Source organism: Macrobrachium nipponense, chromosome 36 (genome assembly GCF_015104395.2).
Source record: "Macrobrachium nipponense isolate FS-2020 chromosome 36, ASM1510439v2, whole genome shotgun sequence".
NCBI classification, from domain to species: Eukaryota; Metazoa; Arthropoda; class Malacostraca; order Decapoda; family Palaemonidae; genus Macrobrachium; species Macrobrachium nipponense.
Genome location: NC_087220.1, coordinates 60344423 through 60370375, shown reverse-complemented (window position 1 = coordinate 60370375; position 25953 = coordinate 60344423). Strand labels below are relative to the sequence as shown.

At 38.2% G+C, this 25953-nt stretch overlaps 2 protein-coding genes across 14 annotated transcripts in view; both read right to left on the bottom strand.

The window, feature by feature from the left end:
• Positions 1-2050, bottom strand: part of LOC135203741 (ral GTPase-activating protein subunit alpha-1-like) — a 217753-nt gene extending 215703 nt beyond the window's left edge. For 10 of the 12 annotated variants that reach the window (XR_010312009.1, XR_010312010.1, XM_064233673.1 and 7 more), the window contains exon 1: positions 1789-2050. Coding sequence is in view for 10 of the 12 variants with exons in the window: in XM_064233673.1 (XP_064089743.1) it covers positions 1789-1897 (109 nt within the window). In the remaining 2 variants the exon portion in view is untranslated. The remainder of the gene's footprint in view (positions 1-1788) is intronic. The other 2 variants (XM_064233675.1, XM_064233683.1) reach the window with 1 other exon arrangement.
• Positions 2051-10987: 8937 nt separating this feature from the next.
• On the bottom strand, positions 10988-25904 carry LOC135203738 (tyrosine-protein phosphatase non-receptor type 23-like). 2 transcript variants are annotated; one of them, XM_064233664.1, is made up of 8 exons: positions 25563-25899; positions 22908-23069; positions 21200-21355; positions 17459-17570; positions 16188-16261; positions 13849-13939; positions 12692-12853; positions 10988-12190 (listed from the first exon to the last, which is right to left on the bottom strand). In XM_064233664.1, exons 1-8 carry the CDS (start codon positions 25621-25623, stop codon positions 11560-11562), a joined length of 1449 nt encoding a protein of 482 aa, XP_064089734.1. In that variant the 5' UTR covers positions 25624-25899; the 3' UTR covers positions 10988-11559. The 2 variants fall into 2 exon arrangements, with proteins under 2 accessions (XP_064089734.1, XP_064089735.1); XM_064233665.1 differs by lacking the exon at positions 21200-21355 and having other exon boundaries at positions 25563-25904.
• Positions 25905-25953: the final 49 nt, after the last annotated feature.

Here is a 25953-nt window from a genome sequence, read left to right as displayed (position 1 = left end):
GTAATTTGGTTGCAAAAAGGGATAATATACATGAATTATATCAAAATTTTTAAATAACAAAGTAAATTTAAACTAAATAACGAGTAAAGTAAACAGTTTAGGGAATAAAACTTTGCACTTTTGTCGTCTGTCGTCGTCTGCTGTTCGAAATTGTGTTTATGGCGCGCGCGCTTAGAAACCAGGAACAGCAACGGGTTTAAAGTGCAATGTGGAGTGAACTGAGACCAAAATGTGTATAATAACAATCAAATAAGCACTGTGGAGTTTCAGTTGTGATGGCAGTAAGGATAAAAACCGCCGATTACAAGGTAAGAATGAATTCAGTTCCAACCATAACCCCGGGAATAACAAGTTTCATACTTTCACTAATATAGGCAACAAAATGTTGTTTTATTGTGCTGATTACAACTGCAATCTTGAGTAAGATCAATAAACGTTACATACATACGCTAACATTGTTCAAATGAGTGCTGGGAAGGCTGGGGAAAGATGGTGGCCGTCACTGATGAGAACCGTCCATGCAAAACGTAGCCGCCATATTGGATTTCAAAACTGCCTTGAAAACATATTTTTACGAAGAGCTCACATGCTTATTTTAGTTCGTATGGGGCTTTCATATATCACAATATGTTGACGAAACTTCAGTCTTTTAAATGGTATGCTTAGAGTTGCAATTGTATTCATGTTTCACCAATTAAATATCGAGTGAATAAGACCCGTCTACCGTGATGAGGGTTGGCCTGTCGTGATGTTCTACCCTATAATGTACTTTTTCGGAGGGTGGCAAGCATTGAATATAGGTGGCCTGGTTGGCCTGCCGTGGTGATCTACCCTAGAACCGAGTTACTTTTTCAATAACGAATATTTTCAAATTAATCATCATAAATATGTAAAATATTGATGTTTTACTATTTATTTAAAAAATTATCCAAGTGCACGCTTCGTCGTCTTCTTCTACCAAAACAGTTGTTTACTATAACAAACAAGCCGGTGAGGGACCGTTTTTCGATTGTTGTGATGAAAGTGCTCCAGCGTCTGTGGGTACAAGTGGTGTGCGGATTTATCACAGGAAATGGTTAGTTTATTGACACAAGCGACTCCGTAAACATCGAGATGGCGTCAATCTTCTAAATATTTTGAGTTGTAAGTAAAAATGTTGAACGTATTTTGGTGAGATTTCCACTGCCGTGGGCTCCATTTTCAGTACCCTCTGTTTAAATCTTAAAATTTGGCCTTAATTTCTAACTTTGGAGAAAATACTTACTTCGAAAGGAGAGTAGAGGTCTTTAGCTCTGTTTCTCACCAACAAGAAGTTGCGACTGATGCCCATCTCCGATGTCAGGACGCGTTATAATGTACTTTTTTTGGGATTGTTCACGTTGATCGTACATGGTCCACTCCTGTACCCTGCGGTTTTTTACCCTATCATTCTAGATATCACCTAACAGACCCAAAAACGTCATACAATTGACCCAGCCTCCTCTCTAATGAAAAAAATTGGTATATTTAAGAATTAAACAGAATTACAGGCTGAAATAATCTAAAATAAACTTAAAACAGGCAAAATAACAATAGTACGCGATACGGGCCGATGACTAACCTGGCCTACGGTAGGCCGTATCGCAAATTGCTCAAATATGCACGACGATAACGACGTAACCCGGGCCTATACCAAGCGTCTCTCTTAGCCAAAATGAACCTAATAATCCCCCTGATAATTAGACGAAAGAAATAATCGACTGATAATGGAGGCCAAAGAATAAAAAGGGGCGAAGACTGAGCTCTCACCCAAGACAGCCCGCAGATGCTTCAGGCGGGTGGGCGTATCTCTCTTCAAGTCGAGGCATTTGTACTGGCTTTTCTTCACATCTGACGATGCAGCGGCTTTCTTGAACATGTTTCAATGTTCATGCTAGGTTGTGGGGGGTCACGCACGCCAACCCGATGCCCGAAATCATGAGATGACCCCAAATTGCGCGATAATATTCACGGGGCTGGCACAACAACAAAGGTTCACAAACACTTGGCTCGAACGGTGTCTCCGACCTGAGAGTAAAATATCACGATAAATTAGATTTAGACGACGGATCTCTTCTTCAAAATACTCAAATTAATTTTTAAATATATTATAAAATATTTAGTATCATGTTTTAAAGCATTTTCGATAAAATATTGCAATTCTCCCAAAGTTTACGATCATGTCGAATGCGCTTTAGACGGCGGTGAAATTCTTCCAAGGGATCACTATTCAACGCCAGTACTTTTACTTATCTCCTTTCCTCTGAATGATACTTTCGCGTCTTTCACGCTTTTATTGGATTGTAATGAAGGCGAATTCAACCATCTCTGGTGCATTATATAGCGTCTCACTTCGTATCATATGGATCTTTAACCCTAGTTAGTCACTGATCTCGTATCTCATTTTTCCGTGACGTTTTGATTGTCGCCATGATGCCACTCCATAAACAAGACGTAACGATAAATCATGTTCATTTACGAATAGGATAAGAATATTAATATCTATAATTCATAGAGAAACTCTTCGTAATAAAGACACAAATGACAGACAAAATAATGTAACATATATGATTTCAAGTAGATAAACTTTTCGATAAGTGCATGAGAGGATGTAAGTCTCAGATTACCCACAATTCTATTCTGCAAGATTTACAAAAAGGGAGAGGATATATTGTATATATTTAGTCCCAAAACCTTCTATATTACGAAGCACGATCGGCAACGCATGATGTCACTAACTCGGTACCAGTTGGCACTGACAGTGATAAAAGAGTAGATTTTAAGTCAATTAAATCGTCTTTCTGAGCATTCTAAGGCGTTTCTGATAAACTGCTACATTCATAAAGCAAACAGGACATTATCAGACTACAACTGCAGAGGATGTATCTGATATGATGTATTCTACACATAAACAAATGGATTTTTTCACCCTTACTTTATCTAAATGATTAATAGATTCAGGAAAGTGACAAATAATTACGACAACTGTCTACAATTCACCAGAGGAAGCAATAAATCGGTTATCAAGATGACTGCATGAACTAGCTCCTACTGGTGCAAACCGAGTAGATGTTGATGTGTAGACAAGTTGACGACATAAGCATACATCTTTAAAATCAATTTTTTTTACTTTTTATAATTCATTATCATAATCGTGTTTAAGACATAAATAGCTGCTGTTCTAGATACTTTTGTTGTGAGATTATAACGAGCTTAAGCCAGCAGTGTGTCTAGATAGCGGGGTTCAGTAATAGACCTATATATGGCTATGCATTAATTGGTCACCGTTCCATTTAGTGACTAGCATTCTCTTGACAATATGTATATCTTTCTGGTGTTCTTAAAGAAGTAACACCTCTCTCATCTATTTGTTGTTTATTAGATGCACGTCTGAGGCAGTGAGCGTCTCCTATATAGAGTAAAACTCATAGGCCTATGGTGGTCCAACCTTGATTCAGCTTAAATCGTGAGTTTATGTGTGTACGCGTATGTAGACGTGCATAGTTATAATCATTAATGGCGGTGGGTATTAATAACCCGTTTTCAGGTACAAATATTCCTTGCATGTGCCCTTGGTGCCGTAATTTCAGCTACCTACTGAATTGGAGAAACTTTACGCCAAGCTGAGAAGGCGACATTTAAACTTTATGGCGTATACAGGATTTCCATTCTTTTAAAGTATATTATCATCATTGTTATTATTATTATTAAGAAGGAGACCTAAAAGGACAGTATTTTTCAATATGGTAGCTGTTTCCGCTGTACTTAATTGCATAAAGTTCTCTGTGCATCTGACAACCTTCTGAAAAGGTTCAGTTAAATAAAGGTTAAAGATTAATCACAGTCTGATAAAGAAGTAGTAACTTCTGTTGGCTTTATTTGTTCAGGGTTACGAAAGCGATGAGATGAGCACTCTGACTGGCTGTCTCTTGGTGGTGTTGAGTCAAGTTCCAGGGCATTGCAAATATGCAATTGCTTTGGTCCAGTCGATGATATTGCCTGGAGGAGGTGTTGTGTGGAGGGGGGGTGGGAGAGCTCCAATTGGCTGGATGCCGAAGGCGTATTCTTCTCCCTCTTCATTTTCATTCCATTCGTCAATCGTGGCGTATTCTTCCTCTTCTTCAGTTTCATGATGTTTGGCCTCGAATTCAGGTTGAATAATAATAATAATAATAATAATAATAATAATAATAATAATAATAATAATAATAATTTACATTCAGAGCGTATCCAGCTGTCATCTCGAATGAGTCTAGAGTTAACTCTCTGGTTAACTATAGTTGGTTCACTTAAGATAGATTCTTGGATGAACCCTATGCTTAGGAGAGGTTTGTTTGGCTGGTACCGGGAGGTAGGCAGCTCCCAGCCAATCAGCGGCTGCCAAACAAATGTCTCGCAGGCTTAGGGCTCACCCAAGATTCTACCTTAAGTGAACCAGCTATAGTTCTAATAGCATACACACTCACTCACTCTCTCTCTCTCTCTCACCTGCACGCCTGACCATTCATTGGACACATCCTGTTAATGTGACTTAATTCGAGACGGAAGGTCCGATTTACTGTTCATCAAGCTGAATGACCTCATAGGTCGCCGGGCTTCGCCTTTGGCTTAAGTTCTAATTATTTCATAAATAAACTCGCTTATTTTCTATGTATCGCTTGAAATAAATATTTATTCATCTATTTATTTATTTGCTTATTTATTTTATTTATCCATTCATTTACCTATTTATTTATGCTGCAATGAGCCTTATAAGTAGAGCCTACATTGCACCACGGGAGGGGTATTTTTGGAATGGGGTCGGGGGTCGGGGCTTGGGGTGCAGGAAATTGGGGGTTCCTCATACTTACAAGTAAATGCTGTTCTGTAACATCTAAAATTCCCTAGCATTTCGTATGCCATTTATCAACATCATTAATACCATTATTTTTAATTATTTAATTTGATTATTATTATTATTATCATCATCATCATCATCACCTTCATTATTACTATTAGTTGTAATTTTTAAAAATATATTTTGTATCTGCATTCTGTATTTGTATGGGACCATGAGATGGAATGAAAGTATATTAGTGTTATTTTCAATGATAAATTTTCATTGAGTTTGTATTTAGATTAGCGCCCACACCTTTCTCTCTCTCTCTCTCTCTCTCTCTCTCTCTCTCTCTCTCTCTCTCTCTCTCTCTCTCTCTCTCTCTCTAAGGAATTTACAGGGAAGCTGTGACTAATCAGCTTTCCAGGAACACGTTCCATACCGGCTTTAAATTTAAGGAAATGGAAAATCCATTCTCCAGTTGCTTGTCAGCATTCAAGTGAGGTGGACCGTTTCTTGAGAGATTTGTATCTATTTTACTCTCTGAGATAGCTCTCTTCGCTGGTTTCCACATTGGTCTTACCACAGAGGACTTCGAAAAGTGTATAGAGACGGTTACTTTCTCGAACAGAAGCGTCAAACATGAGTAGTTACGCCACGAAAGCACCACCACAGTCAATAGCTCTCAGCGAATCACGTAGTAGGCAGATGCACCTCACCCTTGGGAACCTCGGTACTAGGAGGGATCCCGGTGACGTCACGGGGAGGAAATGTGACGTCACCAAACCGGGAAGCGGCGGTGGCGGCCCGGAATTTCCCGACACGACGAGCGGCACTACTTTCCGAGAGAGATTGGCAACAGCCCTGAAGGGGATGTCGGGAGAGGACTTCAGACACTTCTTCTTCGTTCAGGACAGATTTCCGGTTTTCGACTGAATCTTCACGACGTCACGGTCCCGCATCGGCAGGGAGAAAATGTTTGCGCGTTTGTACGAAGCATTTTGGACGATATGACGTTGAAGATGGCCTGTTTTCGCTGTCATTCTTGAAGTAGAGAGAACGACAAAAAAAAAAAGGGTTGTGCAAAATCAAAACTAATATAGATCTATGTGGTTATCATATAGGTAGGCATGAGTAATAACATATACAAAATTATGTAGTGTCCAACTTTGTTACTTTTCGACTGACTTTCTGTAAAATCTTCTTAGAAAAAAAAACCCGGTGTTATAAAGATATTAGTCATTATTGTCACCAAGTGTAAAAGATAATATCTTTCAGTTGCGAGTGTATAAAAGGTGGAAGATATCCTGATTTTACATAGTACCAGTTGATTGATTTGATACTGAAACGTGGCGTCGTAAAAACCACAGCACCAAAGGACTGAAAGTGTCTAAGGGTTGGACTCAAGTGTTATGCTTTAATAGAACAGCAATATTTGCTCTCAAAATAATTGTACGGTATATTTTCTTATAAATCTTACAAACTGTTGAATGATTCTTTGCTTTAAAAATTCCTTAACTTGTATAACAAGGATAATTATGTTCTTTCTATTTCCTCAAAAGTGCGATTATTTTTATCTTTTGTTTGGCATACGCTACGCACGCAGGAACCCGGGCATGCTGCCTCCCCTGCTATCCCGATCCCCTACCTACCCAGACCACACCCAGATGCCAGGAAACAAACCTGTTTGTTTACCCAGGGTAAACAAACAGGTTTGTGGGAGGAGGGTGGAGGTCTCCCCTACCCTCCCCACCCACCACCTGGGGGTGGACAAACCGGTTTGCAGGAGGCGTGACTGTGTCATGTCTCCCCCTACCATCACCCGGTAGAAGACAAACAAGATCAGATCCTCTCAGATTTCATTACGAAAGATCAAAAAAGAACAAAAAGTGACAGAAAGAGGTTCATGATCATGTGATGCCAGTTAATAGGACAGACACCTGCAGTGTAGGATGCAAGGGAATTCAATCCTATCCAGACTATGTGTGAGAAATGATTCATAAAACATTAAATGCAAAACACAGGTTCAGATAAAATTGAATGGAATATAGAATTAAGGAAAAGCGCTGGGACCTATGAGGTCATTCAGCGCTGATAAGGAAATGACAGCAAGAAGGTTTGTAAGGCGTAACAGGAGGAAGACCTCAAAGCAGTTGCACTTTGAAAGAATTTTTAGGAGAGGGTGAAAAGTAAGATGGAGGAAAGAGAATATCATCGGAAGTATAGTAAAAAGGAATGAGAAAGGTTGCAGCTAGGGTTTGTAGGGACGTTGCAAAGAACCTTAAACAATGCTTAAGTTGCACTGATGTAGGAAGGATGAATGAAAACGTTTCTTATAAGATAAAAGCTTTATAGTACTTCATAACATATATATGTACGTATATATATTCATTCACAAATAATAACATGGATCTCATGCAATAAGTCTACAGATCACTTTACCTAAGCCTTTGTGCAATACAATTATGGTATAATTTCAAAAACATTTGATGACAGCCAATATCCAAATCTCAGCAATATCTCTGACATTTTAAACTGCCTCCTTTCCAGGTGCATCCACAATGAACAAGAGACACAATATTTTGCAACTTTTCAATAAATATATATATAACAAAAACAATATACTTAAAAGTAAACTGTATTATCTCTGTAAATTACAGTAATAGATGTTCTCACAAATAGGGTCCTTGCCACCTTCTACAGTAGGACAGAAATAGACAGGATCACCTCATCCTACAAGATAAAAATAGGTGACCTTTTCCTCTACTTTAATCAATCTTTGCCATCGTAGGCATTTGCTAGAAGCCCAACCTAATGCCAATTCCTATGCAAAGCCATTAATATTACCAGTAATATTATTATTCAGAGGATGAACCAACCCTATCCATATGGAACAAGCCCATCAAAGGGACCATTGACTTGAAATTCAAGCTTTCAAGGAAATATGGTGTTTGTTTAAAATAATTAACAGAAGGTAAACAGTACTAAATACAGAAAGAAGAGATTCGTAACTATACAACCTTTTGAGTGTTACTTGTCATATGAGTAACTGTCATGTAGCATTGTCATGAAAACACAAATAAAGCACTACAGAAACTAGAAACTTTGTCAAAAAGATAATAATGAATTTGGAGTCAGAAAGAATCCATGTACAGTACTATATTCAAAAAGAAAAAGTCAGTTTCCAGTGACATGGCCTTTCTTGACCTTCAATGCATTTAACACATTGCATTCAATGAGAGTACACATTCCTATGGAACATAAAAAAAATGGTCACCAACTTGCTGCGAAAGCTTTTGCAGAATAAAACTCCCATATAAGAAAAAAAAGTGAAAAAAAGGTTAATAATAGACATAAAAACACACATTCATACTACAGAAACATAGTACATATTGATAAAAATAAGTATATAAACAAAGATGTAAACAAGTCAACAACAAATCAACAAAAAGATAAATAACAGTATTAAGTACAAAAATGCCACTGTTCAATTACCTTTGTGCATACTTTATAAACAATTTTCATAATTGATCATCCTATATTTAACACCATACAGTTTTCTAAAATTTTTGTTCCCTCTCCAACCAAGTTATGGTCCCTCTCCCTCAAGTCAAATAGCTGAACTATAGGAAGTTCTTGAGTTCAAACTGGGTGCAAATGTAATTTTTTTTTTCCTTTTGCTAAGCATGAGTCAAACTTTCATACCTTGTTTTATCTTCTTTGCTCTCCTATGTAATGACTCTTGTACATTTAATTTTACTTTTGTATTGATTTTCCCGTACTACAGTGCTTTACCTACTAGACCCAATGGGTTCTTAAAGTGCATAACCTAAAACTAGAAATGAGTCCACAACCTATCAATGGTTCGTCCTGAGTCCAGAGAAAACTGAATGGGTCGAGTTCATCAGTAAAGGCCTGGCGTACAATTTTAAAGAGATAACTCCAAAAATTTGAGTGCCATTGCAGGGGTGTAGTAACTAAGGAATATCAAAAAAACCACTTTGAGGGTAATGCTTGGGTTCCTGTAACCACACAGAATCTATGGTCCTTTGGGGGGCACAAACTAACAGCCTCCACACTCTTAAAAGATGTGAGAAACCAGATTGAAAACCATAGGGAAGAGGAACGGTTTGAGGACCAAGCAAGAGATAGAAGACAGGGTTTTCCCTCAATAAAAACAAGGATGAGAGGTTACGCACAAGAAGCACCAGTGGTGGATAGGCTTTGTAAGTCAGGAAGACCGTCGAGCCTTTAAAGTTCCCTGGCATCTGGTGAGAAAGAAGACACTGCCATTGCATAAAATGTAAGTATATGAGGTAGCATATATGAAAATATGTTCCTTTTCGCATTATTTAAAGGAAGACACAAACGTCATGGAATTCTGTGACTTTTCGGACGGACAATATACCAGGCACAAAGTACTAAGTGAAATGCATTACACTGAAGCAGAGGTTACACACTAATATCATAATCCAGAGAATTCAACATGCTACGAATGAGATCACAGTAAAAAATGTGAGATAAGACACAAATTACAAACAGTTCTAAAAAAATTCTAGTTCTCAAAATTTTCAAAGATGGGGAAATGAAATCTTTATCTTGATGAATCCAATTTCCACATCACAAAAAAAAAATTATCCATCCCAAAATAAAACTGAAATGAATAAAAATTCATGTCTGCATTGACTGTACATGTACTTAGTCTTTAACCTATGCACTCGATACAATATTTCACTACTGTATAAGATTTACATATTACACAATTAATGCTTAATATGAAGAACACACACCTAGAACAATTTCATCTTAAATCTAACAGTCATGTTTTGCCCATAAAGTAAGTCTTATATTTCACAGAAAATAAAATCTTACTTCTAATTCATTGTTCACACTACCACAGCTAGAGAGCTGAACCTGTCAACAAGGGCTGTTGACTACCTATATGTTATCCTATCAGCTATAATTGCTTGCTTTACAGCTACCTAGCATATGCCGATTAACCATTTAAAAATTAAGCCTCACAATACAATATGTTACATTACACTACCCCTACAATCGTCTTCCTCAGAAAATCTTGTAAGAGTAAAATCTTTCTGTGAAACAATGGAGAATGACTGGTTATAGCAATATTCTTCAGAGTTTTATTTGTTTACAAATACTAGTTTAACTTAGTGATCTGTACACTAATAGCAATGGAGATGTTATGTTAACCTCTCAAGTGTAGTGACAATATTTATGGAGACTGAATGTCAGGAACCCATTTGTTCTTTAAAAGGGCTTGAAACAAACCATTAGTTTCAAAGTTTGAAGACACAGCAACATTGTGCATTACTTGAGTCAGGCACAAAAAATTAACCTCATTCTTTGTGCAGCTAAAGTGATGCTACATTTCTCATTTGAACACTTGAATACATTTTGTATCTAGATTTGCAGTCACTTTCTTCCTTTGGATCCATTACCCTGGACACTATCAGTGGATACAAATTCATTCATGAGTAATTATCAATTTAAAGCTGTTTATCTGGACCACTTCATCATAGAGACTTTCAGAGGGCAGGGTTCTTCAAAAATGGGGGAAAACTGGACAGCTAGGTGGGAAGACCTCAAAGAAAAGTGAAAAAAATTAAAAGGCAGAATCAGTATTCTGACAGCCAAATAGCATCCTAAGAATAATTAGGAGTGCCTACAGTGTTCAAAACAAGGCACCCTGTAAGAGGTATCCCTCTCGGGGGTAGGGTATCTATAAAAAATTACCCAAGTGCAAGGCACAACCTATTTTTGTATGGCTACAATAACTTGAAAGTTATGCAAGCACTAACCTAAAATTCTACATAAAAACAGAAAAAATTGCCATGTACGTATAAAGTCAATCAGAAATTAAAAGTGATATTTCAACTCTGGAATACAGAGTTGAAATATCTAAAAAAAAAAAAAAAAAAAAAATTATATATATATATATATATATATATATTATATATATATATATATATATATATATATATATATATATATATATATATATATATATAGTATATATATATATATATATATAGTATATATATACCGTATATATATATATATATATATATATATATATATATATATATATATATATAGTATATATATATATATATAGTATATATATATATATGGAAAATCTCTACAGCAACAAGCAGTTCACAAAGGTTAAAACAATACTTAAGTGTATCAGAATTGAGAAAATTTAATTTACACTTCCTGAGCCAAAAAATTTTAATGCAAAGATTCAAGAAATATCTTTTTGCTCCCATTGTTGGCAGTGAACTATCCTCAAGACAACAGGTAACTACACTGAGTGTTGCTTTAGCTTAAAACCACAACGTAAAACATTACAGTTGCTGTAGCTCAAAACTGCAACAGTTTAAGCATCAGATAACGTCTGATTGTCCCATGGCATGCACTATGCAAAACCCTTACACCTTAAAATGCACTCATTTCTGCAAATCAAACTAACATCACATGCAGCAGTAAAATTTATGCATTGACAGTGATACCTCCTGCATATGTTGACAATATTGCAACAACCTTAGGCTGGCCAAAGTTCATTACTCATACCTTCTATTACAGGTAACCAGTTCAAAGGGACAAACAATGCTTTGAAGTCACATATGCCAGAAGTGATCTGCTACTATGAGGTATCCAACTGCACATCAACTAGCTGATCCTCCAATGTATACAGACCTCTTTTACTCTTTCCTTGGCAAAGATGCATTATTGGAGTCCAACTCATAATATGGAGCACTTGCAGCACTTGGAGCATTGGACACCGGATCAGAAATACCTGAACTGACTGGATAAGGCAAGGCTGGTGAAGGATTCAGTTGTGGAGCTGTGGCACCATAGGATCCTGTGAGGTTAGCAGGGCTGACAGTAGATGGGGTAGGGGTAGTTGCACTGTATGGATAAGGCAAAGCAGCTGGAATGGATGAGTCAGGTATGGGAGCAATAAGACTTCCTTCTTGTGCGTTAAGAGAGTATGGTGGGGGAGGTTCATTAGTAGGGGTCAGTGGTGAATAAGGGGGTGGGGCAATAGGGCCAGTGGGGGGGAAAGCACAAGCACCCTGAGGACTACTGAAGCCATAGAGAGAAGCCTGAGGGGGAGGAGGAGGAGAAACAATAGGATTTGCTCCTGATCTGGTATCAGACCCATCTGGTAAGGGCTGCTTTACAGGGGTACCTGACGGAGTTGGAACTTCCAGGGGAAATGTACTGCCTCTGATCTCACTGCGCGGCGACACTGGCTGAAGAGCATAGGTGCCGCGAGTTTCTTCCGTGGCATCTACCTCATTGTGTGAGGCATTCTCCTTTTTAGTGTGCCTGTGGAAATTTTGACTAATCACAAAATGTAAAGTATGCCAAGATATTCAAACCTCTTCAATGCTGTAACATGCTAAATGGCAGACTTAATCTTTCCTTTTGAAAAGATAAGTCAGTAGTATATCTCACAATACAAAGTTTTCACTCATTTAAAAGCTCTTTTTTCTAACCGCTATATTCGACAGGCTGATTCTTTCTCTATACTAATTGCATTATGTCTTTGTTTGGGCTTGGTAACATGGCTGATTAGATTTTATTTTACCAAGCAGTTACTATACTTATCTGCACCTTAATGTTGCAGTATCCTAACTCATCCCCACTGTACTTTCTCAGGTGTAGCTTATGACAGATCTAACCTACGACTTTGTCATCAAAATGTGATTACGTTTCATGACAACTTTTACCTCATGACACTATGCACTTGAGTGGGTTATTCATGGGAAAGAGCAATATTAAATGAATATCTAATGGTATACTCCCTACAAGCAAACGGAAACTTACTTTTTGATCGTCTTCTTGATCATGCGGTGCCAAAATGCCGCAATTAGCAAGGCGAGCAGAATACCAACTATGGCAGGTCCTACCACCCCCTCTTGCTCTTGAGGCGATAGTTCAACAGCACCGCAGTCGCAGATTTCAGCAGTACTATTGTAATAGCAAGGCCTGAAAGGGAAATTCCTCATGCAGGTTGCTTTGCAAGACTTACTGAAGATATTATTAAAGGTAGTTTGTATTGCAACTCTGGTACCCTGCAGCACTTCTTACTGCCTTTTGCTTGGCTGGTATCAGCTCCCTCTGGTCTCCTCCTGGCAAGCTGTCCAACTTCTTAAACATTTGCTTCAACTCTCAACCCTCATTAAAGAACAAATCCTAAGGGAAGCCCTGTGAGATCTTTGAAATGTTTTAGTAGTTTCACTGAGCTAATCTATTACAATAATAATCTAAGACTTAAATTTGTCTAATCTGAGCAGCATCAAACCACTAACTATGGGCAAGACAAGATCCGGGTAAATAAACAAAACTCATTAACATAGAAATATCTAGCAAAGGAATGGAAGAATAATTGTTAGCATCATTTTGTTTCTGCACTGAACCTCTCAACTAAAGTTGATGGTGGGTAGGTAACAGGTATTAATGTTATCAAGAGGTTCAACTGAACCCAATAGCTTGTAACTAGCCTGCAGCATTTCTCAAAACTGACAATGTTCCAAAGGAATGAAACATTTCACATGAAATATATATGCTAGCTAGTCTTCTCCTTTGTAAATCAACTGTGTAAATTGCATACAATTCTCTTCTGGCAAAATTTCCAACATTAGAATTCCAATCTAACTCTTTCAATTAAAACCTTTGTAGTCAACACACCTGTTTTATAAATACCTACATTCACCTATGAAATAAATAACACATCTTTTTATTTACTATAAAGCAGTCTAAAAAGACAAAGGATCCCATTTCAGAACTCTCAAAAGGGCTGCCATGCCAAACCAAGATGGGGAAATATGCATCCCTGGCAGGCATTAATGGGGTCCTTCTAAGGTGAAGTTGAGGGCAAGAAAGGAACAAACTTTTTAACTGACAGAAGATGGGAGATAGGATGGAGGTGGAGGAAGAAAAATCGGGTACTTTAAGATAAACAAAATAGTATTTTTACTTACTCGGGACAGTTACACTTGAAATCATGACATTCCAATCCATCAATACAGTCTGATTTGCTGATGCAGTATTCGTACGGCCTGACCCGATATTCTGAAGAATAAAATCACCAATAAGACATTTGTTCCCACAAGCATAAATTGGCCTATTGACATCTCTTCTATTCCTGTCAGTTATCTCTGAAATGATAGAAACCTGAATTGTCTTAGAGAAGCTTATATTAAGAACTAGAAAACTACAAATCTAATATTCAGAAAATAGATAACAAATTACGCAGACTTCTCATTCAGATTTGAAGAAGCATTATGTTACCTTTTCAAATCACATCTAATTTGCTAGTTTCAACCCTCTGGTGTACTTCGAAAATCAAATCTAGCACTTTAGACTAGTCTAGTGCCCATTTAACACTTTTAATAGATTTCAAGAACTCTGAGGCTGTTTTTCCCATGTTTCTATCAAATTTCTCTGTAAAATATGCAGCAGCTGACTGTTTCTATGCGCAACATCCCAATCTACCAACTTGAACTTGCGGGGCGTGCAATGATTTACAAAATTAAAAAAACAAATTTTTAATCAATTTGTATTTTTCCTAACATACAAAATTGAGGCCATTACATTGGGGAAATTCCCCTGCACTGCTGGAATTACCGGTAATGAAAAAATTCTGCATAACATAATTCAAAGTACGGCGGAGTAATACATAGCATCAGCCAATAGGCTAAGAGTGGGTGGAGCCTCATCTTGCTTCCCCTCAAGAATCCTGTCACGCAGTCAGTGATCTTCTAGCCCACGGAATAAACTGAATGAGAGGCAGCTGATGCGGACCATTAATGTAAAGGCCTCAGGATTGTATGTTGGGAAAAATACAAACTGATTGAAAATTTGTTATGTTTTTACTTTTGCTTCACGCAACTCTCTCTCTCTCTCTTATTCTATTATTCTCTCTTTTTATATCTACCCTATTTTCCTACACTAATATTACATTCCCATATGAATACAAAACTTTGGCCTTTACATTCGGAGACTTACTTATTGGTAGGAGAAAAAGTAAGCAATGACCAAATGTAGGTCCAGCTCACCTGGGCTCACTTCCTGACCATGTTGGAGTATAGGAAGGATCTGAAAGCCTGTGACCAAGAGGAGAAAGAGTTTTCCTGAAGCCAGACATTCAAACTTTGACCACAAAAGGAATAAGATACCACTATGTGCCAAAAAGAAGGGAATGCTTTGTATTCACTAGAAAGCCACAATAGGTTAACTACTTTGAACTATGAAGAGAATTCTTTGTCCAAATAGGGCAGAATAGTGATGTTGTATTTCTGAGATTTGTCCATTGTATAAAGAAACAGAGAAGAGCGCTATCCACCTCACCTGTATCTAGAGGATCCATGTTGAAGATTGTTCGCTTTGCTGCTTGCTGGATGCAAGAAGGGAAGAAGACAGAAAAAGAACCATTCAGCAGAATCCCACCTTTTCCACACCAACATTCAGACCAGATACAAAATGCCCACAAAGAGCACTGGCAAGTCATACAATTTGTTGGACGCCTACCACAAGACCCAGGCTAATAAACTTTGGTACTCTAGAAAGAGTGGAATCCCTCCTCTTAAGGAGCCAGTTGGCCAACAAGACATCGCTTGCAAGGCTACAGAATCCAAGGCTTCCACAGACGTGCTGCCTCCTAAAGGTAAAATAAGTGCTGTTCCCCTTTAAACTGACCTATGGAAAGATTTGGGCCCAAGTTAACAAAGTCAGAATCCAACTGTCTTGGCTGAAGGTCGACTCTTTGGGTAGAATAAAATAAAAGGCCTGTGCCTGTGCAAAGGAGGTGGCAGTAATTTGACCACTCACCTCCCGATTTTCTATAAGGCATCATTTTCTTTCACAGAAAAGTAAAATCTGAGAAACGATGAGGAATGCATCTTTTCTGCCTTGATAAACTCAGGACAACTTAAGCTGTCTCCAGTAACCCATAGGTTAATGAGAGGACTGCTTAATAGACTTAAAAGTACCATACAACATTGCCTTCATTTTCTGAATGGAATTAGTACACTACTGGTCTTAGATGTAAATATCTACAATATCTTATAAGCTTATTCCAAATGACTACTTGCTCACTTTGAATAAAGATAATAATAAAAGACTGAGGATCTGAATGCATTGAGCTAATCACACATACGCAAAGTCTGAACACATCTCTGCACAGAAGTGAGTCAACATCTTGAAACTGCTGATGAACAAATACTTAAATCCTTAACATTGTTTATTTATAATCTCAAACCCAGGTCTTTCATGGCTAAACATCACAGACACAAATACCTTCATCATGGACAATGCTTACCTGTCAAATTGTGAGCTGCAATGTAATCTGCCTTTGGCTCACAATTCCCACTGGTGGTATTGGCAAAGAAATCGCTGAAATATTAGTAGACTACATTAAAATATGAATTTCCTTAGGACAAATTCAATTTAATTTAATATCGGGAACCTTCAGCCTCTTTCGCAATTTTAAATCACAGTTTTCCTAATAATTGACAAAGCATTTCAATAACTTTGGAAAAAGTTGATGGGTTTACCATGACACAAATCAAGTTTTTAGGAATATAAAATATATCCTTTTAGATATATGAAGTATGTATACAAATATCCTATATTTTTATTCTAACCCAATCTAGTGCACAACAAGGAATGGAATGGAATGCAATACAAAACTTTGGCCAAAGGCCAAGCACTGAGACCTATGGGGTCATTCAGTGTTGAAAGGAAAACTGAGACTAAAAAGGTCTGAAAGGTGTAACAAGAGGAAAACCTCAAAGCAGTTGCACTATGAAACAATTGTTACACGAGTGGAAGGAGAAATGGGGGAGATAGAGAGTTTTCAAGAGTGGAAAGTCAGATGGGAGAAGGAGAGTATGATTGGGAGGACATACTGATCACAGAATATGATGTTAAATTTTTTCTAAAAAAGTATGAAGGACTACTGTATAAATAATCCTGCTGTTTGGTTATATCACCTATGCCAATACTAGTAGTCGAATAATGTGATAATTATTTTGCAGTTTTTTTTTTCCATTCTATCGTAAACTGATTACACATTATCGATACATTCATTAACATAATCTGCAAATTCACATAAACACTATGATTTTTTTACTTATTTCTAAAAATCCATGTTAACCAATTTCTTGCAATATGAAATTTATCATTAATAAGAATAATATCATTGAATGACAAAACTATGAGACCCAGTGGTGGTTTATTTCTATTATTTCTTCTCCAGTAGAGTTTTCTCTATCCAGGCTATGCTCAGTCTACGTCTGCATTGAACAAGCATATACCACAATCTGTTTCAGTATATTTTCTTTTCGTTTCATTGATTTTTCATGAGTAGCGTCTCCTCTTTAGATATTTCAGTAGAGTTGCAGCTAGGGGCTAAAGGGACGCCACAAAGAATCTTAAGTAATGTGCGCAGTGGACTGCATGAGGTGCACTGCCAGCACTACTCCCCTATGGGGATGAACTAGGAGGAGACTGCCATATAATGTTTAAATATATATACATGTATTCCATTACAACACACAGAAGTATCAAAACATTACTTATTATACTTACTCAAAACAAACACATTTTGCCCTTTTGCAGATACTATTCTTATTGATATCACATGACATAGCAGTACCATTATTTGGGATGTAGCATGACTCAAGTACCCTCTGGTGAGATGCTGTAATGAAAAGTATGACAGGTATCAACATTAATGCCTTGGATAATCGTCCTGCATCATGATGACTGGCTTTTTAAATCAAGAATGTTTGTATTTTTAAGGCAAGACTAATTAGAAATTTAAAGAGAATAAAAAGAAATTGCAATGCCTGACAGTTTCAGAACAGTACTCAGTTTCACTTAGCTAAATGGTGAGTTGGGCAGCTGGACTGGTTAAGTTTATGTGTATGTGTGTGTGTGTGTGTGTGTGTGTGTGAAAGGGGGGGGGGGGGGGGGGGGGGGGGATTTAGCCAGCTCGATTTTTAAAGCTTGTTATCCCGCCACATTATTTTTTGGAGCCCGAACAGGGACTGTTGGTGTGGCAGCTGCAGGACGATTGGGGTAGTGAGTTGTGTGATTGGTGGAGAAAGTGAGGATGGAAGGGTTGAAGGAGATGGAGAGGCTGAAGGAGGAGTTGCGGTTGGCGAGGAAGCTAAGGGAAGGTTGGAGGTGGAGAATGAGAGGTTGAGGGTGGAGTGTGAGGAGCTGAAGAGCGAGTTAAAGGAAATGAGAGGAATGCTAAGGAGTGCAAAAGTGGAAATGAAAAAAAAGAGGTGAAAGGAGCAGAAGAGATGTATGTCTGTAGGTTAGAAACATTAGCCAGGAAAAAGTTTGGGGACGAAGGGATAAATGAGTGTAAAGAGTTAGTGCGGAAGTTGTTGGCGACTGTACCAGAGAACGTATATGAGTTTATAAATCTGAAACGTAAGGAGAATGTGCAATGGACGAATGAAAGGTTGACGTGGAACAACATTTTGGAAATAGTAGAAGATTACGAGTTAGATAGGTGTATGAAAGAGAGAAGGAGTGTTAGTGTTAGGACTGAAGTAGCTGAGGTTGTACCAGAGTTTAAAAGCTACAGGGAGGCAGTTTTGGAAGGACCGAGGCAAATGGCAGAGCGAGTGGTAGATAGGAGAGTTAGGGCAAGAAACGTGAGTGTAGTTTGCTCTAAAAGAGATAGGAGTGCGAGTGTTGGAAGAGTAGGGTCAGTTAGTTGTGAGCGAGAGCAGCAGTGTTATAGATGTGGTAAGCCAGGACACAGGAAGAATGAATGTCGGTGGGCGTTAAGAGCGTGCTTCGGGTGTGGGCAAACGGGGCACTTAGTGAGCGAGTGTAAGAAACAAAGGGATACAGGCAGGGCACATAGCTAGTGGATGTCGGGGTACCCATATAAACGTGGTTTGAGGCAACTGCGGAAAGAACAGACATTATGCTAGGATGTGTAAAGAACAGCGTGCAAAATGTGTTGAATGTGGAATGGAAGGTCATGTGGTGAGTGTGTGTAACCGAAAGAGGATGAGTCAGGTAGGGAATTCGGGAAACTAGGTGTTAAGGGGATTCAGTTGGATGGGTCCTCTAGTATGCAACAGTATGTTCGGGAGAGTGCGATGGGCGATTGGTTGAGGGTGAATAAATGTGAGCCGAGTGTCAGTGAGCAGATGGGTCTAAAAGATCGGCAGTTGGTGTTGGTTGAGTGTGGAAAAAAGCGGAAGAAGGTAAGGAAAGGAAATGAAAGGGAGAAACGTGAGGTGCATGATAGAGGGATTAGTGTTAGGGTAAAAATGGTGGATAAGGCATGTAATACGGATGACTTTGAGGGGAGGAATGATAAATATAGTGTGTGTGGGTTTGAATTGTCAGGGTTTAGTGAAGTTTCACCAGGAAGGGAATCAGGTGGTACGGATGTAGTTGGCAGTATGAATGAGTCTCTTCGGGAGTTTGGCAAGAGTGGAAATGAGATAAGTGATTTGGTGGCAGAGTTACGAGAGATATTCGGACAAGAGTTGGAAGGGGTAGATGAGATAGTGAATGGGATTTGGGAGGATGGTAGTGAGGGAGATAGTGATAGTAGTCTGACTGGAAGTGGTCTGGGAGAAGTTGGTGGCGGTGTAACTGAGAGTGCGTATGAGGGACCTCAAACAAGATCCAGGGGACCTGCATCCGAGCATCTGTGGGTGTTGCGGAAGGCTATTTAGTGTGGGTGTTGTGAGTGTAAGGAGACGTTGTCAAATGTAACAGGGGAAGAAATATGGAGGAGTTATGGAGTTCCATTTGACAATGTCTGTGTTTGTGTGAGAGAGAGAGAGAGAGAGAGAGAGAGAGAGAGAGAGAGAGAGAGAGAGAGAGAGAGAGAGAGAGAGGGTAATTGGTGGTTGGATGGTTAACGACTGAATTAGCTGTTGGTGGGTTCTGGGTTGTTTGCTGGTGCTGTTGGAGTTTAGGGTTCTGTGTTCTGAGGTAGTGTTTAGTCAGTCTTAGTCAGAGCTGGTGATAGACAGTAGTGTTGGCAGCAGTCTAGTGAAGGCATTGAAATTTGTTTAAGTCGTGTTTTGTTGATTTGTTGTTAGTTATTGTCAAGTTTGGTGTTGTTAGTGGGTGTGTGCGTTGCCTTTTTTGTGTTGTTTTTTTTTTTGTGTTAGTAATTGTTTGTGCAGTGGTCTTTTGTTGTGGTTGAGTTCCTTGTGGTTTGCTGTGTTGAGTTGTGGTCTTTGGTGTTGTTGTTGGTTGAGTGTGTTGTGTTCCTTGTTGCTGTTGTGTTGTTGGGTTGTGGTTCTTGGTTGTTGTTGTCAGTGTCTCGGTGACCTCAATCAGCATAGCCTGGAGTGTCTGCAGTTGAGTGAGTTCTGTGTTTGTGTCTTTTTTGTTCTGTGTGTTGGTATAGGTCAATTGTCCTGCATATTCTGTAGTGGAAAGAGGAAAGTGTGACTGAGGGTAAGTTGGGCAGCTGGATTGGTTAAGTTTATGTGGGGGGGGGATTTTGTCAGCTTGCTTTTTAAGCTTGTTATCCCGCCACAAGGACATAGGCCAGATGCTGAGACCTATGAGGTCATTCAACTTTGAAAGGGAAATTGAGAGTAAATTATTTGAAAGGTGTAAGAGGAGGAAAACCTCAACATTGCACCACGAACCAGCTGATAGGAGAAGGTGGACAGGAAGATATAAGGAGGTGCAGTAAAAGGAATAAAAGGGGTTGAAGCTACGGGGTGAAGGGACGTTGCAAAGCTTAAGTAATGCATACAGTGTATCACATGAGATGCACTGACAGCGCTACCCACCTAAGGGGAATAGGAAGATGGGAAAGGAAGCAAATGGGATAATAAAGTCGACAGATAATAACAACACAAGTTGGCACATATGATTAAAGCACAAATGATTTAAGGCCAATGAGGTAAAAAGTGGGATTATCCCTTGTGACACTGTCCTTCAGAGTAAATAACAGTGTCTGATCAAAAAAAAATGTTCATACAAATATCATACAATTCTAAAACTCTGTAAACATGACCTTGCCATTGCTTAATAAATGTTAAAAAACATGCAATTTTCTCTGTAGCTGCTGCACTCCCATTTCAGACCAATCATTGGGTTATGTCACAAGGCTATACAGTACATATATAAATAATACTGAGCACAATACTACTGTAAAACACTGTCATAATGCCTTTCTAAAAAGGAGAGAATACTTAACTTTAACCTGATTGAATCAAACTCTTGTGCTGAATAATACACCGACATTGGAAATGCTTTCAGAGGTAAATACTACTCTATGACAAGCACATAACAAAGATAACATCTCTGTCAAAACGAACTTACCTTCTCTACAAGTTGAATTGATGCGCAGAAAGCCAGCCTTACACATGCACATATAATTCGTTTTTTTCACAAAAGCAAAGGCGGGAGTTCTTTCAACACATTCTTCATTTTCAGAACAGTTCTTCTTCTCGCATTCAGAGAGTGTGAGAAGCAACTCTTGACAGAAGGGAGGAGAAAAATATTAGAAATTGGAAAATACAAATACAACCAACGCCACAGATGTTCCCATTCAAATCTTGTCTTTATTATCATTATATATCAGAACATGAAACCTATTCATATGGAACAAGCCCACATAGGACACTGACATAACATTTAGGCCCACAAAGAAAATGGTGTTCATTTCAATGAAGTAAAAGAAGGTAACAGGGAATACAGAAGAGAAAAAGAGCAAAGGCAGCAGTAGCAAGTGCACAAGACATTTCATTAAACTTACAAGTAAAGAAAAACTGAAACCAATTTAAATGTCATGACTGATCCCATTTTCTCACTTAACCTACAGAGTGCCGAGCACTAAAACCTGTGACACACAAATGGTCTTCAACAAAGTTTATCAAATCTAACCTCGGCTACAAATATGCAAATTGATTTATGATATTATAAGAGGTATCATGAGAATTTTCATGAAATACAAATGCTCCCTAATAGGCTCTCGATTTTTTAAAGACAAAATTAATCTTCATATGAATCCATCATCTAGAATTAATTTCAATCAATTCATCATCTGTAAGATAGTCATCTGTCTTATTGCAACCATCAGTTGGAATAAAATGTTAGTGATTGCGTATCTCTGATAAAACACCCTAAAACAACATATTTCTAGATGATATTATCACACAAGTGTCTCTATTTTTCCAATTAGCCTTATTTTATTGCCTATACGAAAACGCCACACGTACACCCAAAAAAAGCTTATGTGTACTTGTTACTACCACAGCAATATGGAATGGAACAGAATATAAAATTTAGGCATACGGACAAGCACTGGGACCTATAAGGTCAATTGGTACTGAAAGGGAAACCGAGAGTAAGGCGAGGAAAACCTCAAAGCAGTTGCACCATGAAACAACAGTTAGGAAATGATGAAAATTAAGATGGAAGGAAGGAAGGAAATATGAATGGAGGTACAGTAAACCAAAAGGAATGAATTTCAAGTATCAAATTAAGGGACAATGTCAGCAAGATGGGTCATTTCTATCTAACCATTTATTTGGAATTATTATTTATGCTAGAACTGCTATTTCCTTACATTTACTCTTATGGTAAAAATACAATGTTTTCATTCTTTTAGGAAAAATTAGCATTCCATAGTTACTAGTCTGATATTACTATAGTAATTCAGGACCTCGAGAGTAGACCTCTATTTAAGCTCCTTCAGAATTTCGCCACCCAACAAATGGCTGCCTACACGGAAACTGGAGTTGGGAATCTTTGCTAACGCATCTGGAACGAGCCAGACGCATGGGAGATATGACTGTTTTGCAAATCTACATTGGATGGCTTTATCCCAATCAAGGAGACAACGGGACACCTTAGACTGCTGATCTAACAGTGAATTTCTGGTTAAACACATGAAGGATAACAAGATTGTAAAGAGCTCCAACTTTAAGGTATAAATCAAGAGGAATTTGACTGCACATAGGAACAATATCAAGAAGTCATCATATTTATCACATTTACATACTATTGAATCAAATGCAAAACTTACGGTGAAAAGTTTGGTCACATCTTGGCGTCAAATCAGAACTGTAGCGTACTTCAATTTCTGGGTTACAGCGACAAACTCTGTCTTTGCATATTTGTTCTTCCATCATGGTGAATGAGTACGAACAAGACCTGGAACTTGTGCACCTCTTACCAAGCTCACTCTCTGTGAAAAGAGGGCATGACAACATTAAGCAATTAAAATAGCACAGCTAGCAATGTCAAATTATATATGATATGGTGATCATTTTCTAAATAATTTCCTAGAAAAAAATACAGTATATCAAAATCAAGAACATTTTTAGCAACATGACAATCAAATTTAACTCGTTATAAATCTTTACTGAGACTCTCCTCTTGCTATATTCAATATTTAGCAATACATTAAATCATTTTTCAATAAGATGAACATTACTATTATCTAAGAAAAACGCACTTCCTTAACATATAACTACAATAGGGAAACCGAATGAAGAGCAGCTCCAAAACTTATAAAAAGCACAACAAACTCTGCATTTACAAAATTCTACAAACTATGAGATTTACTCCAGTTTACAAGAGTATATTATGATCAATGGACACAGACCTAGGTTTTGAATAACAGAAAGTATAAAAGAAATAGGAAAAAGTTTTTTAGTATAATTTGTATTCTTCCTAACATACAAACCCTAAGTCTTTAACCCTAAGTCTTTACATATGGAAATACTTTCAGCGCAGCTGGAAAACCAGCCATTCACACTAACAAGCTTGTTAGGTAGTTAACTACTAGATGGTCAGGTGGGTGATACCCACTCTTTCGTTGCCCAGTATCTCCGCTAACCTTTTAGCCATCATCGGAGTCGCACGTTCTCATTCTGCTCTGCCTCTTGACTAGTTTTTGCCCCACCATCTGAATTTTTACCTTTGTCCTTTCTTTGTGTGATTTTTGTCTATATCTTTATTCTTAAATAGTAATACAAACCCACAAAATAATCTCAGCCCAAGGAGGGGAAGCCTCATGTCATGTGGCAATGCCCTGGCTTAAGGAATTTGCCTTGTAAATGCTTCCTTTCCCCTCCTGACATAGATCCTCACTTACGTCTGCATTAGTGCGGTCAAAATAGCACTTGTTACAAGTGTTATTCCTGGCACTCTGAGCAATAGGTGCAATAACATGTTAGCAACAGGAAGATATAATGATCAAGTGGGAAAGGCACAGATTTCTGTTACTTTCTGATACTTATATTTACATCTAAATCCTTAAAACATTTAACACTTTATTTCCATTTACACACTACTCAAAAATAAAACTATTTTTTTTTATTTCCTCATCAAAAATTCTTCTTTTTATTTGGTCAATAAACCTACAGCCAGAAATGTCATTGCAAATTAATTTTCAATGACAAGGTGAAATTTTGGCTGTGGGCATTGGTCTATGAATCATATTGAGCAGCCACAATTGGTTGGAATTAAAATTCCCGCGATCTGGTCGGGGCAACGTACAGTGGCAGCCTTAGGATCCGAGGGTTGAGAGGAGCGCTGCACTACGGCCATCTTAAGAATTACGGGAGAGCAGTGCTGTGTGGCACAATGTCAACCAGCAGTAAGTAAATTGACGCAAACTGGTTAAGTAAGTTACTTTTCGAGTAGATTTTGACAAGCTGAACAACTTTTAGTCTAATCTCTGCAATTTGTCATTTAGAGTTATCTTTAATGAGTTGTAGGGACGTCCCATGAATACACAAACACCTTGAGAGGTATTCAACAAAGGAAAACTTTTTTCTCTCCGACTTCCTTGTTGGACGAGTAGATTTGGCGCTCGGCTACCAATGCGGTGGTCTGAAGTTCAATTCTCGGCTCGGCCAACGCAGAACCAGAGGAATTTATTTTTTGTGATAGAAATTCATTTTTCGATATAGGTAATGTGTGGTTCGGATCCCACAATAAGCTGTCGGTCTCGTTGCTAGATAACCAATTGGTTTCTAGCCGCGTAAAAATATCTAATCCTTCGGGCCAGCCCTAGGAGAGCTGTTAATGAGCTCAGTGGTCTGGTAAAACTATGATATATATACTTATTTTGTTTTTCTCCGATATATGGCTTTTAATCCTAGGCCTAGGCTATACAGTAGGTTAGGCCAAGTGAGAGAGTCAAAGTTCTGGCAGCGGCTTTGAAAACGCTATGCAATTTTCCAACTGGAGTCGTATTTTAGGAGTTGTAAGCGCATACCGGGGATATACTACTAGGTACCTAGCTAGTAGCTAGGTACAAACTGTGTACCCGAAAACAAACCCCTGCTGCCCTATGTTAAGAAATGTTAGGGTAATATACACCCCTGTAATAGTATTTCACTGCAGAATTTCCGGCCTCCTCGGTCAGGTCAGGTCACGTTGGTAGCCTACCTCGCAGGGGGGCGGGGCTAGGAAGAACGACCCAAATCACCAATTCCTACTGACAGTTTAATGAGCTTAGGTAATCACTCATCTGCAACAGATACAATCGCCAAATTCGACAAAATAACATAAAAATCTGTAATTAAATGTGTGATTTCATCGTCATAGGTTAAAATTAAGCTCGGAGCTTAGGCTAATCTAGGATACGCCAGGTCGGCCTTGGCTAAGGATTATGGGTAGTTATAGGTAATATAGTAGTACATCTGTTTATAATTCAAAAAAGACTCACCCGAAATGTCAGTCATCCATAATAACGTGAGCAACAAAATATGCCACTTCAATTGACTCATTTTTCACGAGTCTTGGTTATTCTCTTGGGATGAATGTTTCGTCTTGAAAAGTTACACAACTACAAGTACAATTGTTTTCGTCAGAGTATGTAAACAATAAACGATTTCACAGTTCCGTGAAGGCAGGGTTCCATTTTAGGGTTGCTTATGTAACATTATAAAACAAATAAATGTATAAATACATAATTAGATAAAAAACAAATAAATAACTTAACTAATTGCTTAATTAATTAAAATTTGCTCGCATGGACAATGTATACAGTATACGATTTCTCGGTTCCAAGAATGCGTCTTCGTTATGAACCGGATGCCCTTAAGCAACATGATGCA

Excerpts from the sequence above, each read along its gene's own strand:
- LOC135203738 (XM_064233664.1), bottom strand. The coding sequence starts at position 25,623 with ATGAGTCAATTGAAGTGGCATATTTTGTTGCTCACGTTATTATGGATG. Across the intron at positions 23,070-25,562 it reads ATGGATGACTGACATTTCGG|AGAGTGAGCTTGGTAAGAGG; the intron begins GTGAGTCTTTTT and ends CTCTTTTCACAG. Across the intron at positions 12,191-12,691 it reads ATCAAGAAGACGATCAAAAA|GCACACTAAAAAGGAGAATG; the intron begins GTAAGTTTCCGT and ends AAATTTCCACAG.